Genomic DNA, 15,629 nt, shown 5'->3' on the forward strand with positions numbered 1-15,629 from the left:
AGTATGATAAAAAGTACATTCAAAAATTTATTAATTATAGTTACTAGTTACTTTACCAAAAAAGTCCTTGAACTACTATTGGAATTACTCTTTAATAAATGTATATATTTACTAGACAAAGTAATTAATACGTTACTTAGAAAAAAAATATTCATATACCGTATTTTTCGGACTATAAGTCGCAGTTTTTTTCATAGTGCGACTTATAAATGTTTTTTTCCTTCTTTATTATGCATTTTCGGCAGGTGCGACTTATACTCCAGTGCGACTTATACTCCGAAAAATGCGGTACCTGGCATATACAGTTGAGAGGCCTAGTTGCCTAGTGACATGTTTGAGGGTTTTAAAGGAGCTGTGTTTGTTAGCTTCAGCAGGCGGCAGCGTCAGGCTGCAGTTTGTCGGCTCTGACACAACTCTTTCAGAGTGTGCTTCAATGGCTGTCATATCTTCTCGTCAACAAGCGGTGTATTGTTTGGATGGCAAGTTTGTCACGTCAATCATTGCTTTGTTGTTCAACACTCCCATCGTGCACGTGTGTGTACGTTGTTGTTGTCTGCTGTGTCACAGTGTGATGTTCCTATTTGACATAAAGTTCATTTTAGTGCGGTGCTGCTTGCTGCTTTCAGTAGTAAAAAGATATTTCCTGCATTGAACATGCTGCACTTCTGACACTGTCTCGTTGTTGACATAAAACAACATTAAAAGTAGCGTTCCATGTTATATCAAGCTATCGCTAACGGCGTTGACCTAAAAGTCATTCAGTAGATTACTCGTTGCTAGTACAATAAGAGCGTTACTAACACCGTTATTACGATTACCGTATTTTTCGGAGTATAAGTCGCACCTGCCGAAAATGCATAATAAAAAAGGAAAAACACATACATAAGTCGCACTGGAGCCCGGCCAAACTATGAAAAAAACTGCGACTTATAGTCCGAAAAATACGGTCCTAAGATTAATTGCAGTTCATCCAAATTCAAAAGTGTGACTAATCTGATTTTAAAAAATATATAATTTGAAAGCACCAGTTAATATTTGCACAAAATAGAGACAAGAAGTACAACCTGATGACATATTTGTTCAATTTACTTTATTTTCTGTGTGTCCCATTACATCACATGATCATACAAGGTCATCCATCTTTTCTAAGCACTTCACATATGCTTAACATTCACACAAATACTCCTCAGAAAAAAGTGCTTCCTACGTCAGCGTGGGACTGCCGATGACCACCAGAGGTCAGAGGTGGAGTCCACACCGCGGGGGACGACGCCACGTTTGCCTCGAAATGTTTTCGGCTGGGTGACGTGAAAAGGCTGCAACAAGCTTGTTGATATTTGGAGGTAAACAAAGGGCGTCACCCTCGGATGATCCAATCACTGAGAGGGGAACACAACTAACCCTCTCAACAAGCAATGGAACAAAAACCATGCAAAACAACCTCAAACTCAAGCAGACAATCAATCGTGAAGCAGCGCGCAAACAACAAAGGCTCGTCAGGTTTTATAGCGGCCCGACAAAAAGTGGAGAACAGAAACAGAAGCGAGTGGAGCTGCCATTGCCACGTTTGATTTGGAAAGCTTCGCTGCTGCTGCATCACATGAAAATTGACATTCCAACAAAACAAAAGCAGCACAATTGTGACATATTTGGAAACAAAAAAACGCATGGAGGCTTTTCTTGCCGCACATTTGAAGGGTTAATGTTAGCTTAACGTGCTGGGTGAAGGCGTTTGGGAGGAAGCAGAGGAAGACACTCAGTCTGCTGGAATGTGCCAGGCAGGAAGACTAACTGACCAGCGAGCTTTTTGAACAAGTTGACGCCACACAAGCGAGCAAACACGGGTTAGTGCAACCAGTGAAGGAGAGCGATACTGCTGGCTGCTCTTGTTCCGTACCAGCGAGCACAAGTTGAAAGGTTTGGAGAACAAAGTAGTCAGCAGGGAGAACAACAACAACTTTTATTTGTGTAACTTTTACATTCAACAGGTTCCACCCCTCCTGTTTGCCTCAAAGCTACATCCAACCTTTACGTACGCTCACTGCAGCTTCTCAACTTGAAAATACAAATTAAAAAAATAGTAGCTGTAAAAAAAAAAATAAAAAAAAAGTTTCCTTTTCATACACGAGAGGAACAACCACAAACATAATAAATGAAAAAGTGTCACACGGTTGTCAAAATGCTGCGTATGTACAAAGAGAGAAAAAAAAAAAAAACGTTCTCGATCACTGCGTGTCTCGTTTCCACGGAGACCAAACATCCTCCTCCTGGTAAAAGTCATCACAAATCTCAACAAGCAAGCTAAGTTTGATGGCAGCAGGCCTTGATCGTCACTCGACTGATTAGTGCAACACGAAAGGTGGAATCGATGGCGCTGCTGCAGCATCCAAACACGTGCTGGTGGAAATGTAAAAAGTGCTTGCTAGGAGTCACCTGCTACTCTCTCACCTGCAAGCACACACACACACACACACACACACACACACATGCGCACGCACTCACACACACACTGCTGAGTGCTTGGAGAGGAAGTGAGCAGGAAGCACAAAGATGATGGAAAGGTCAGACTATGGTGAAGCAATAAAGCCGAGTCCACATCATGGAGACAAAAAGCAGGTGCTTTTTTTGTCCTTTTTATCTCTGGCCCTCAAAGTAAGCGACTTCCAAAGTAAACACTGCCACTAGGAGTAAAAAAATCACGCCAGCTGATGACGATCCCTGATGTCTCGTTTTTCTTATCAGGCAGTGGCCACACCCCACCGACACCATTTTGAAAGGAAACATCACTTGTATTAAAAAACGCATCCATGTATAAAAACGCTGCGCAGTGCGGAGTAGTGCAATTTGAAATCGGGTCTCCTTTTTGAAGCTCTCATCGTTGGCACTTTGTGAGGTTTCTGTGAGCTCAGCCAATCACAGGACACCAGTTAGCTTATTACTTTACGGGAGCAACACAGGAATAAACCCCCAAGTGTTTCCAGTGGGAGAAGATATGAACGACAACAGGTGCACATCGTTGCTGTTGTGCGACTTTACAGGCATCGAGAGGTGACATCAGCCAGAAGCGTCACCGCGTTTTTATGGCGACAGAGGACAAAAGTCACAAAGTGCCAGCTCTTGTTGGAAGGGTCAGACCTTGTGTATGTTTGTCATGTGTTACCATGACGATGCGGGTGAGGTCCCTTGTGCAGGTGGATTTGCATTTGAATGAAAATGTGGGTAATGATCAAGATAAAACATATGGGAATAAAATGTCAACTTTTTTCTGGAAAATGCCCAAAGACGCTGAGCAGTCAATTTGAAGTTTGGGCTTTATAAATATGAACTTGACTGCATGCTCTGCTGTTCAATAACTTTCATTAAAGTCAAACTAATATCAAAAAAACATACAACTTAGTAAAAGAGGACTACATTTTTCTAAGGGGTGTCTAAATGTTCTTCTAAGGGCTCTCTGAATGTAGTAATTATATAAGAAGGATGAGAAGGGGGAGATTAAAAAGATACATTGATTACAAACAGGGAATCTACTTCCATTACTAAAATAATCACCAAGAGACAATCAGCCAATCACAACGCTTCAAGATACTAGAATCAAAACGTGTGTTTTTAAACAACTACTGCTTTTTTCCTCGAACCTCTTTTTAATAAAATAGGGCTAAAAATATTTTTCCTCCAAATTGGTTTCGACCCGCTAAGTTTCATCTACCGTCCCGTCACAAAGTACAACAAGCAACTTTATGAATCAACTTCCCGTTGACCTCTTTGAATCTCACTTTCCCAACATAATCATATAGAAAGATGAATGTTCCGATAAATTCTAAAGTCTTCCCGGATCAAAAAGTGGAACAAGTCCTGACCTGAGATCAGGCTGGGATTGTTGGATGAGTACATGAAGCACATTAGTACATAAAGTACATCAGTCAGACTTTTAAAGGGTTTCATTCATTGTGATAAACAATCTCTTTTGGACCACGGCCTGTAAAATGGGGGGAAAAAGATAGACTTTTCTTTTTGTGTACCCCACCTGAACAACAACATGAAAGCAAGACAGACAATATTAAAGTGTTGTAATCCTGCTGATTGCACAGTGCAACTGCTAGTTGCTTCAGCACGTCCATGCTGACAATAAACTCTATCAAACAAACATCCGCTCTCTCGGCCACACGCTGCCGTTACAGTGATACTCTGAAAGGTCGACTCTTTTCTTCAAGGTGCATATTTCTTGGAGAAGGACAAGAGGGAAATATAGCTCATCTATTGTGGACATCTCGTCAGGATTTTGGCAGGGACAAAGTCAGGAAAGGGAAATCTTATTTGTACCACTTGGCATGAAGGTTTTGTGCAGAGAAATGTAAAGCTGGCGATAATGAGAATGAATGGGCAAGACGCACAGTCGATCCGGTAAGGCTGCAGGAAACAAGGTTAGAGGCGGAGCTTATATAGACGGCTGAATCGGAACGGTGGGATCTCATTCATTCGCTACTGATGAAAACATTGGATTGATTCAGTGATCCACTGAGCGAATGATCCACCCCATCAACAACAGCTCGGTGCTGCTTCATGACCAACTGAGTGTAGCAAAATACATTTTTCTAGTCTTACATTTTTAGTGAGAAAAAAAAAGTCAACCAAAAACCAGAAAAATATCATCAGAAAGTTAAAATCGACTGACGTTTTTTTGTTTTGTTTTTTTTTCAGTTTTTTTTTCCTTATGAACAGTAAGTGAGTGAGAATGTCTCAGTCTTAAGAAAACAAGTTTCAAAACCTGCATCAAGTTCCACTTGTTGTCTGTGTTTGGAAAAAGTGAAGAGCGACAGCAAACCTCTCGCTGCTCTGCGGGAGGCAGCGCTGAGAACAGGAAAAGGTGATGCTTCAAAGAGCTCATCGAGGGTGTTGGGGGTCACCTGGGGGGAGATGTCTTAGTCGGTGAATCTCTGACATGCCTTCTTCCAGCGACAGGCCGTGCACCACATCTCTTTTTTCTCCATGCCGTACACCTTCCGGCACTTCTTGGCTTCTCCACGGGGTTTCCTTGGTAACACAACACACGCACACAAATAAGTGCATGCACACACATGCTCATTCTAAGCAATCAAGCAGATCTGCACTACTAGTCAAACATTCTACAACACCACATTGTCAGCACTGAATAAGAAAATCCAAATATCTGACATTTTAATACAGTGGTACCTCAACCTAAGACAGGCCTGGGCAATTACTTTGACTCGGGGGCCACATTTAGAGAAAAAAATGTGTCTGGGGGCCGGTATATCTATTTTTAGGAACACTAATACAAAACCTCACAATAATGTCTGATTGATTGCTAAAAACATTATGACAGACCGCCTTAAAAAACGTAATGGAATTTTACATTTTTCTATGAACGATAAAACACTGAATATTGACAAAATATGGACGCCACACCCCCTTTCGATCGACATATTTTACAAACAAGTGAAACGCAACAAAAATGCAACAAACAGTGAAATATGAACGCAAAGGGTACAAAATAAACCCACCTACAATCTGATACATCTGATATTTGCTGAATTTCCCCCAGGGATCAATAAAGTACTTTCTATTATATTCTATATATCACTAAGCTTTAGAACTTTGTTGTAAAAATCTCCTTCCGCGTCTGTGGAAACGCTTCCCGCCCACACTGCTTGGTGCCTCGTCTGAGCTGCTGTGATGTAGATTACCATAGAAACTAATTAGATGACCATAGTAACTAATTAGATTACCATAGTAACTAATTAGATTACCATAGTAATTGGCATATCCTCCATAAGTGCAGATTCCAACCATTGATATACTTTGTAGAGTTGAAGACTTACGGTCATTAGAAAACCTGACTGTACATCATAATGGCAGCTACACTTTTCATCTTAAAGATCTAAAAAAATTATTTGGGAATGTCTGGCGGGCCGGATTGAAAAGCTCAACGGGCCGCATGTGGCCCCCGGGCCTTAATTTGCCCAGGTCTGACCTAAGAGTACCCCAACTAAGAGTACCCCAACTTCAATGTCTTGAGATAAGAGCTGTCTCGCGGCTTATTGTTATGTTCTAAATTGTAAGCAAACATTTGAGTTACAAGCATCCCTGCCATATATATATATATATATATATATATATATATATATATATATATATATATATATATATATATATATATATATATATATATATGTATACATACATGTATATATATATACATACACACACACACACACACACACACACACACATATATATATATATATATATATATATATATATACACACACACACATATATATATATATATATATATATATATATATATATATATATATATATATATATATACATACTAGTATTGACCACTTTGTGACCTTTTCTAAGCTCCCTACTTTGTGCAAATAGTTTGAAGAAGGCACTTCTCTGTTCTGGCCTGACAGAGAAAAATTCATAAAAGTATGCTTAGATCATTTTGGTATTGAAGAACTTCAACAGTCAGTAAACTCTGACCTTACAAATGTTCTTCCGGATGAATTAATTTGACTTGCTGTCTCAAAGAGGTTGTTCAAAATAATAGTGCTTACAAAGTACAAAGAAGAAGAATTATGACAAATACTCTTATTGAAAATAAGATATTCTTCATCTCAGTATGTTAATAATGACTGAATTAATTATTTATATATTACAAAACTGTTGTGTATACTAATTCACAGATGTTATTTTATTATATAAAAAAGTCAGTAAATGATTCTATATATTTGTAAACGCTCTGAAGTGGGAAAGGGGTAGGATTAAATAAGCTTTGCTTCTTCCTACTCCTTTTCGGACATGATGTAAAGTGAAATGATTTGAAATTGTGTGATGTATTATGCTGTAAGTGTGTTCATGTTCGAAATAAACTAAAGAAAGAAAGAAAGTGTTAACATGTGCTCAATGTTTCTTTACCATTATTGCAATATTGCTTGTCTATTACCAATGTTGGTATTGTTAATTCTTCCTACATTGTTGATACAAATGATTGTTACAGTGTAATAATTATTGTTACCTGTGGTAATGCCACCATGATACAACATTTGTAGTATAATCCTTAAACAAAGTAACAGTGAAACTCAATGTATTAATCACTGAATGGAGAACTGGGGTGGGATTAAATAAATTATCTTCTTCCTACTCCCTTTTAGAAGAGCTCTTCATTTTTAATTCCTTTAGCAATAATTAGCAGATATCCCAATAATGTTGTCCAGAAAGTGTACAACTAATATACATTATGTTAAAATATGTCTTAAATCAAGCACACAATCAAACCTGAATAGTGAAACAATTCTTACCGGTTTCCTTGTGCTGATTTTGGCGCCGTCGTTACTAAAGTGTGGTTCTTGCTGACAGTGCCATTCGTGCTAGATGCCGGCTGTCGCTTCTCCCCGATACTCACTGTGCGCACATGAGTAACAGCAGGGCCCTGGGCATATAAAACACAACATAAACTTGATTTAATATACAGTAGTTACGCCACAACAGACATGTTGCATCCAATCTATTAAGACATCCATATACTTGAGTTTATATGACATTATAGTTACATCATAATACTGTACTGTACAGTATCCTGTGAGACTTATACAAGACATAAATAAGACTCATGGCTGTGATTAAAAATGACAGTTAAGTATGAAAAATGCACCAAAACTATAACAAGTTGAATAGGAAGCGTACTCATTTCTAAATATATATATTTTTTAATATACTAGGAACAACTTCTTCATGTTCAGAAAAACAGCATTGTCATTAAGTACTTTAAATCTACAGTATGTAAAAAGCTCTATTCCGGGGTATGGCAGATGTACGTGTATCATACAGAAGATTTAGTAGTTTGCTAACCATCTCACGAGCAGAGGCAGGTCGGAGGGCCATGTACAGTGGTACGCTTAGGCTTAGTGTTTTTCAAGATACTAGCAGTCTTTCTGCTAATTGTTATGCCTTAGGTTGCAAGCAAAAATAGGGGTTATGAGCCACCCCACTGCCAGTTGGTATAAAGAATGTCAGTGAACCTACCAAAACATCCTGTTTCCTACTTGCTAGAATTACCTAATAGCTAGAGATTGATATAATGGTAGTTCAAACCATGGGAACGGAGAAAGTGAGCGTGAAGGAAAGTGCTGAGAAAAAGAGGTGGATGATATTCATTGAATTAAAGAAATAAATCATCAAAAACGTTACTGATGGTGAAGCAGTTTGAGCGTAGCACTGCTACTCGAAACCATACTGAAGCAAAATGAGTCATAACACCAGCTAAGGACATTAAGAACATATTTAAACAGTACACATTCATCCATAAAAAATATTGAGAAGTTGTTGGTGTTTTTGACAGACACACAGCTCACTCTGCAAGGTAAATGCTGTACATTATTGTTACATTACTACTACTACTATGAATAATAATAATAATAATAATAATAATGTAATAGATTTATATAGCCCTTTTTTCTTGTGACTCAAAGCATGCGACACTAAGAACCCTTCATTCATTAGCCCCACAGTCACACATTTATTATAGCCACAGGGGTAGACTGATGCAAACATGCCTGCCAACTTGTGCCCGCTGCCTCTCTGACCACCACCAAACATTCATTGACATTCATACACCAGAGTGGCAATGGGCATTCTATTGTATTGGAGGTTAGAGGGACACTTTTTTTGTTTAAAGGGCATGTTAAATGTTCAAATTGTGGATTTTATTCTTCTGGGGAGGGAGAAAAGAGGAGCACAGACTAAATGTATTTCAATTCATTTCAGTGGGCAGTGCGGTTTTGCAGTAAGGGGTTTTTCAAGGTACAACCTCTGTCACAGAATTAATTTAACTCGAACAGTGTTTCTCATAGAATCGTTTAAATCCAAAGTTAGGGTCGCCACAAAAACAATAAAAAAATATATCCCATAAATTCCGGAATATAAGCCGCTACTTTTTTCCTACGCTTTGAACCATGACTTATAAAACAGTGCGGTTAATTTATGGAATTTTCTCCGCCCACGGCCATAATTCAGCAAATAGCTATCAACAGACACTGAAATTGTGTTTTTGTTTGTGCTATGGCGCCATTTTTGAACAGTTCACTCACTGGAGGTGCTGCGGTGTGAAGGTTTTTTGAATTTCTTTCCGTTTAGTGCTTTCAACCGGAGGTACAAGTGCCATTCCGTCTTCTAATTGTCCAAAGCGTTTCTACTCGTTAAGATTCTTCATTCATCACTCCAAGAAACATTTGTAAGTTTTACAATTGAACTAAAACTATTCATATTTACTAAACCGTCGCATGTGTGATGTCTGTAGGAGTGTTTTCATGCATATTTGTACGTGCTGTCATAATGTAATCAACTCAGCGTCGTTAGCATTACCTAATATGCTAACACGTTTACGAGTATCTGTGTTAGTATTATGAACTTACATGGCATTCTTTTTGTATTGTTTCAGTTTCGTAAATTCACCAAAACGTCACAGTGGACTTATCAAGTCTGTTTGGCTGATTGGAGACCTCGCTTCCGCAGCTGGTGGGTCCATGACGATGACTTCTGTTTTGTTTAAACAGCCGTTTCACTGCGGTGTTACAGACACCATTTGGAAACAATTAAGTTATATAAATAAACATTTATAAAATCTTTCTGCATAAATAACTCCTTTCACAACTTCTATATCTGCAGTTTTTAATCCGGTGTGGCTAATATACGGAAACCATACTCGCGCCTGATAGTACAAAGTTAGCGGTCAATATTTGTTTCCACAATGTTTATTGACTATAAATATAGAAAAGCATTTACTGATTTATGTCAATTTTGTTCCGTTAAAACCTCAAAAACGACCGCGCTCCTACTTTTTGCTAGCCTGTCAATGGAGTAATCCATTGTATGTTAGCATTAAGCTCGCGGCATAAGAGACAACCTTGATCCTGTATGGTTGCAAAGCTTTTTTTCAGTTTATATGAAGCGGTATTGTGGATTTAACATGACTCCGACATGTATGTGCACTTAATGTGTATATTATTGTACTTAACGTGTGCTTAGTTTTACTGTAAGTTTATTGAGGAGACTATCAATAAACAACCGCAAGTTGGAAGTTGTTTCATCTATAATCTAAAGGACTGTTTTCCTATCTGTTCATTTAAATTTAAACATTCAGAGAGAACAGTATAATATATGTAAATAAACTAGGGGTGTACAAACTGCAGCCTGTGTTCTATTGTAGTAATAAAAAAAGCAGCAACAATTGTAAAATAGAGCAAAATGATAACATTTAACAAGGAAAAGATATGTTAATACTAATAACACAGATTTATATTTAAAAATATGTATACCATTGTTGTATCCTTTAAAAAAATACATGCGTAATAGACAATTATATGATGACGTCATATTGACATCGCCTAGGCCACGCCTTCTCCAGCATAACGTTTGTGGGAAACAGTGGCGAGGTACCACCGTACTTGCATCTTGTTTACATGCTGGGCACCTCTCTTAGCGCTTACCACCACTTTGCAATGAAATTTGATGTGAAACATATTGTACTGTTTTTTTTTTGGAACATAAGGCGCAAATAAAATCGACAGTGCGCCTAATGTACTGTTTGATTCTGGTTGTGCTTACTTAACCTCGAAGCAATTTTAATTGGTTCAAGGTGTAATGATAAGTGTGACCATAAGAGATGCGTGGGATTGCAAATTGACACTTTTTTTGAGAATATGGAACATTTCACACAGCACACAGAAATCTGTCAATATGTTTTAGCACGACTTTGGTAAGCTAAGAAGCCGCACCGCTTGATGGATCGTTTGCGCATTATGGCTACCATAGGCAGGCGTTCTGTGCTTCAACAAATGGCTATTATTATGGAAGGACCCCAAATTGGCACTTATTAAAAGATATATTATGCAACGTTTATTTCCACCCATTATGCAAAACCAACTTTTTTTTACCTAATGGTACTTGCTGTTGTTTTTGCGCCATTGTAGTCCACGCGGTAGTCAAAAAGCTCCTTCTCTATCTTTTTGTTGTGGAGCATTCATCCTCCTTTGTTGCCATTTTTAATACAAATAAGCGTAGAGTTCTAACTTATATCTGTCAGTAGACTTGCAATGGAAGCGCTAAAAACTACTGGTACAACAAAGATGACGGGGAGAAGACGCTGTCAAAGTGGAGCCACATAACTAAGACCGCCCACAAAACGGTGCATCCTGAAGAGAAGTTCATAAAGCGACTTAAAGGTGGTCTGTAAAACCTGATCTATGCAACATTTTGACCAAATAACCACCATTACATGTTATGTAGGATTATAATATGACCCCTTTAATGCGCTTTTTGTATAAATATACAGTAGATCTGAATAGAACCGCTCATTGGCAGTGCGCCTTATAATCCGATGCATGTGGTCTGAAAAATACGGTACACTAAAATGTTTCATCCTCAGGAAACAAACAGGACGAGAGAGAAAATAATGTCAATAAGCTGAAATGTTGATAGAGAGAAACAATATCTTGTCAAGATTCCATGAGACACAGCCTCACTCACCGGGAAGCCTTTGAAAATGACAGGAGGGGACTGCCATGACACACTGATGCCATTTCCAGTACCGGTTTTAGGCCCAGATCCATTAACATGGCTTGAGCTGGACGGTTCAGGAACCACGAGAATATTCACAGGGGCAGTGGCCTGGAACATGAAAAACCCCCCGACACCACCAGAAGAAGAAGAAGGATGGACAAGGAGGAACAGGAACAATGCAGACGCAGCGAAAAAGGGATTAAAAACAGAAAAAAGATTAATCATTTAATTGGGAGGACAACTCTTATGTCCAAGTTTGAAGTAGCCCACTGCCTTTACTGTGATTTACTGCGATAGTAGGCAACAATAGGTTAGACTAAATATGTAAGCTATCAAAAAACTTTTGTTTGCTATGAGCATTAACTATTCTAAAAAACTGCAGATTTAATGTTTCAAAAAAGGTTGGTAAAGTCCATATGCTTTTGAAAAAAATGGCTGTTTTTTTGTCTTCATGGCCTTTAGCATAAAAGAAAGAGTTGGGAATTACACATGGAGATGAAAAGGAAACGAATGATTGGAGCAACAGCTATAACAGGCTAATCCAAATGTTTACGAAACATAATTTTCATTTGTTGAACATTTTGCGACATTTAAGATACATAAAAGCCACGACGCAAATGACTACACTGTTGTACATCTACCTATAAATACATTATGCCGTTGTCATGGCAACTGAACATCAAGCTGCACCTCCAAACAAGCCTTTTAAGACACCATTCCATTGTTGCCTCCAAGGGCAACCCAGAGAGGAGTGCACATGAATTAGTAGGCTTAAATGAAGAGGAGGAAAATGAAGGACGAGGAGCAGAAGTAGGAGGCGTGGAGATTCAAAAGTTGCTGCAGAGCAGTTCAAGTAAAGTGTTGCAACTAATAGCTTTCTGACTTCATTCTTTGCCTGAACTTTAGCTGATATGAACTGAAGAAAACTTTCTCACACTAGTACATCCTCCCACACTGCAGAGGTGGAGGTGACCCGAGACATTTGAGTTCTCCACGCTGAACTAAAAAAAAATGTCCCGGTTGAGAGAATATAATGGGAATGTAAAGCCGTTTTATTTCACAACTGGTGGTGTAACAAATAACCGATAACTGAATCGGGAATTGGTTAAAATTTAAAATATGTAATTGGTACACGGGTACCTGGATTGATCCACACGTAAAATAAACCGGCATATGGCCCAATAAGTTATGAATCAGTTTGATTGATCTGTTACTGCTGCAAGTGTGTGTGTGTGTGTGTGTGTGTGTGTGTGTGTGTGTGTGTGTGTGTGTGTGTCCCTATCTCGCTTCACGTAAATGTCCTGCGAGACTTGTCACTTGAAGCTCGACAAGTGAAGTAAAGAGTGACGACAAACAAGCCGAACAAGAAGAAGTAGAAGTAGGAGAAGAAGAAGAAGAAGAAAAGGAAGAACAAGAAGAACAAGAACAGGAAGATCAAGAAGAAGAACAAGAAAGACAAAATGTGCAACATGGACATGATTTATAATGCACCTGAGAGTCTTAAAGGGATCTATTATACAAAACCAAATTTTCTTACTTCTTGGTACCTGATTTTGAGTATTTGGGATCTGCATAAGTCCTGAAAATTTAAAATCAAACCACGGAGGCATCGCAAAGATTTTCATAAAACAAGAGTTGTTTGAAATTTTCCCCATTTGTGGCGTTTTTCCCAGTTGTGACATTGAATGTCTCCAACATCAAAACTCCCAACCCCAACGCCGCTTTCTGTTGCAAGTCACAACTGGACTGCCTGAATGGCACACCAAAACGCTGAGCTTTCACACACTCAGCCATCCTTGATAAAAATGCAAAAAGTTGCAGAACAGGACTAGATTCAAGGAAACGAAGGGAGAGGTCGTCTGTCACAATTGACAGGTGGCGTGCCCACTGACCACTGTCACTGTCACCCTCCGTGGCCATGGGTATTTTGAAATAAACTGTCAGCTTTGGGAAACACTTCAATAAATCCAATTACCGAAGCTGCTTCTCTTTAGCCAATTTTCTCTATGAGAACCGCTCTCATAAGCCATGTTTTGTTCATTGTTGTGCATTTGCAAATAGAAGTTTGCAGTTAATGGTGTTTGAATGATATGCAATCAACCATCCTCTTCCTTGTCAGACACGAGTAACACGCATTCAGCAAAAGGATAAGGCTACAACTTACAAAAACACAATAAAAAAAATGATTTAACTCACCAAAACAGCAACAAGTCAACAATATCATCCATTTTTTAAATACATTTGCTCATTATCTTCTTCGCATGCACGTCTGTGATTGACAGCTATTAACATCAATCATTGTATTGCGCCCTCAAAATCAGGGGCCCTAATTGGGTGGAGCCAATATGTATACACACACATATATATATACATATACATATATATATATATATATATATATATATATATACACATATATATATATATATACATATTTATATATATATATATATATATATATATATATATATATATATATATATATATATATACATATATACTTATTTATATATATATATACATATACATAAACATATATATATATATATATACATATACATATATATATATATACATATATACATATACATATATATACATATATATATATATACATATACATATATATACATATATATATATATATATATATATACATATATACATATATATATACTCCGCTCCAAATTGACATTTGTTGAGCACTGTACGACGATCAGAAATGGAAAAATTCAACATCGACTACTCCACGAAGAACATTCCCATACCTGCGCAGAATGACTACAGGCTAAGGCTCATAGAAAAGACGGAACACTTCCTAAGAAGGATGCGGTGGAAAGCACATTTTTTCCTCCACCCTGAAACAAAAGGAACGCAAAAGAAAACTTACGGATTCAAATCTACCAAGTACCCACCCACAGTTGAGGAACTAAAGGATTTTGAGAACGACATGCTCAAAATGATACAATCAGTCAAATTCAAACCAGTCCGCAACCCACTCCTCACCAAGCTGAAAAATGACAAGGAGCGCATCAAGAAAGTAAACAACCTCATCATAGCTGCCGATAAAACCACAAACTTCTACAGAATGGACATACCAGAACATAACACCTTACTGGACAGAAGCATCACCAAATCATACAAAAAAGCACAACCCAACACCTTACAGAACATCCACCTGGAAAATAAAAGGATCGCGGCTGAACTGGACATTGAGGACAGGGTGGACGCCACAGCCAACAAGGAAGCCTTCATCACATTGAAGGACCACAAACCCAACTTCGCAAATAACCCAACATGCCGACTAATAAACCCAACTAAATCTGAAATAGGAAAAATCAGCAAAATAATCCTGGACAGAGTCAACACAAAAATCAAAGACAAAACACCACTCAACCAATGGAGAAATACAGCAGCAGTAATCAAATGGTTCAACAACATCCAAGACAAACAACAGCACAACTTTATCTCCTTCGATATCGAAGAATTTTACCCTTCCATCACGCAAGACCTACTGACTCAAGCACTAGACTTCGCCTCAGACTACGACTCAATCACAGGCAACGAAAGAAACATCATCATCCACGCAAAAAACTCCATTCTCATCCACAACAGTACACCATGGCAAAAAAAGAACAATGCAACATTTGACGTCACTATGGGAAGTTTTGACGGAGCAGAAACGTGTGAACTCGTTGGGAGTTTCCTCCTCTCCCAGCTCGCTAGCCTCAACCTGAACCTTGGTATTTACCGTGATGACGGACTGGCAGTGAGTCGCGCCTCGCCAAGGAGCAGCGAGAATACCAAGAAGCGCATATGCCAAATTGTCAAAGAGAACGGCCTACGGATCACGATTGAAGCCAACAAGCAAACCGTCAACTTCCTCGACGTCACTTTCAACCTGAGAAATAACAGCTACCAACCATTCACGAAATCCAACACAACACTCCAATACGTGCACCATGACAGCAACCACCCACCCACCACCACGAAAAGAATACCTACCGGAATTAATAAAAGGCTATCGATGCTGTCATCTAGCA

General features: G+C 38.5%; 1 protein-coding gene across 2 annotated transcripts in view; it reads right to left on the minus strand.

Annotated features, from left to right (window-relative positions):
* Window positions 1-1,084: 1,084 nt before the first annotated feature.
* LOC133619712 (zinc finger protein 704-like) overlaps window positions 1,085-15,629 on the minus strand; it is a 128,350-nt gene continuing 113,805 nt past the window's right edge. The window contains exons 7-9 of one of the 2 annotated variants that reach the window (XM_061980951.2): window positions 11,554-11,694; window positions 7,329-7,459; window positions 1,085-5,031 (exon numbers count right to left, since the gene is read on the minus strand). In XM_061980951.2, the coding sequence (XP_061836935.1) occupies window positions 4,920-5,031; window positions 7,329-7,459; window positions 11,554-11,694 (384 nt within the window). In that variant the 3' untranslated portion in view covers window positions 1,085-4,919. The remainder of the gene's footprint in view (window positions 5,032-7,328; window positions 7,460-11,553; window positions 11,695-15,629) is intronic. The other variant, XM_061980958.2, reaches the window with a different exon arrangement.

The sequence above is a fragment of the Nerophis lumbriciformis genome, linkage group LG01 (assembly GCF_033978685.3).
Source record: "Nerophis lumbriciformis linkage group LG01, RoL_Nlum_v2.1, whole genome shotgun sequence".
NCBI lineage: Eukaryota > Metazoa > Chordata > Actinopteri > Syngnathiformes > Syngnathidae > Nerophis > Nerophis lumbriciformis.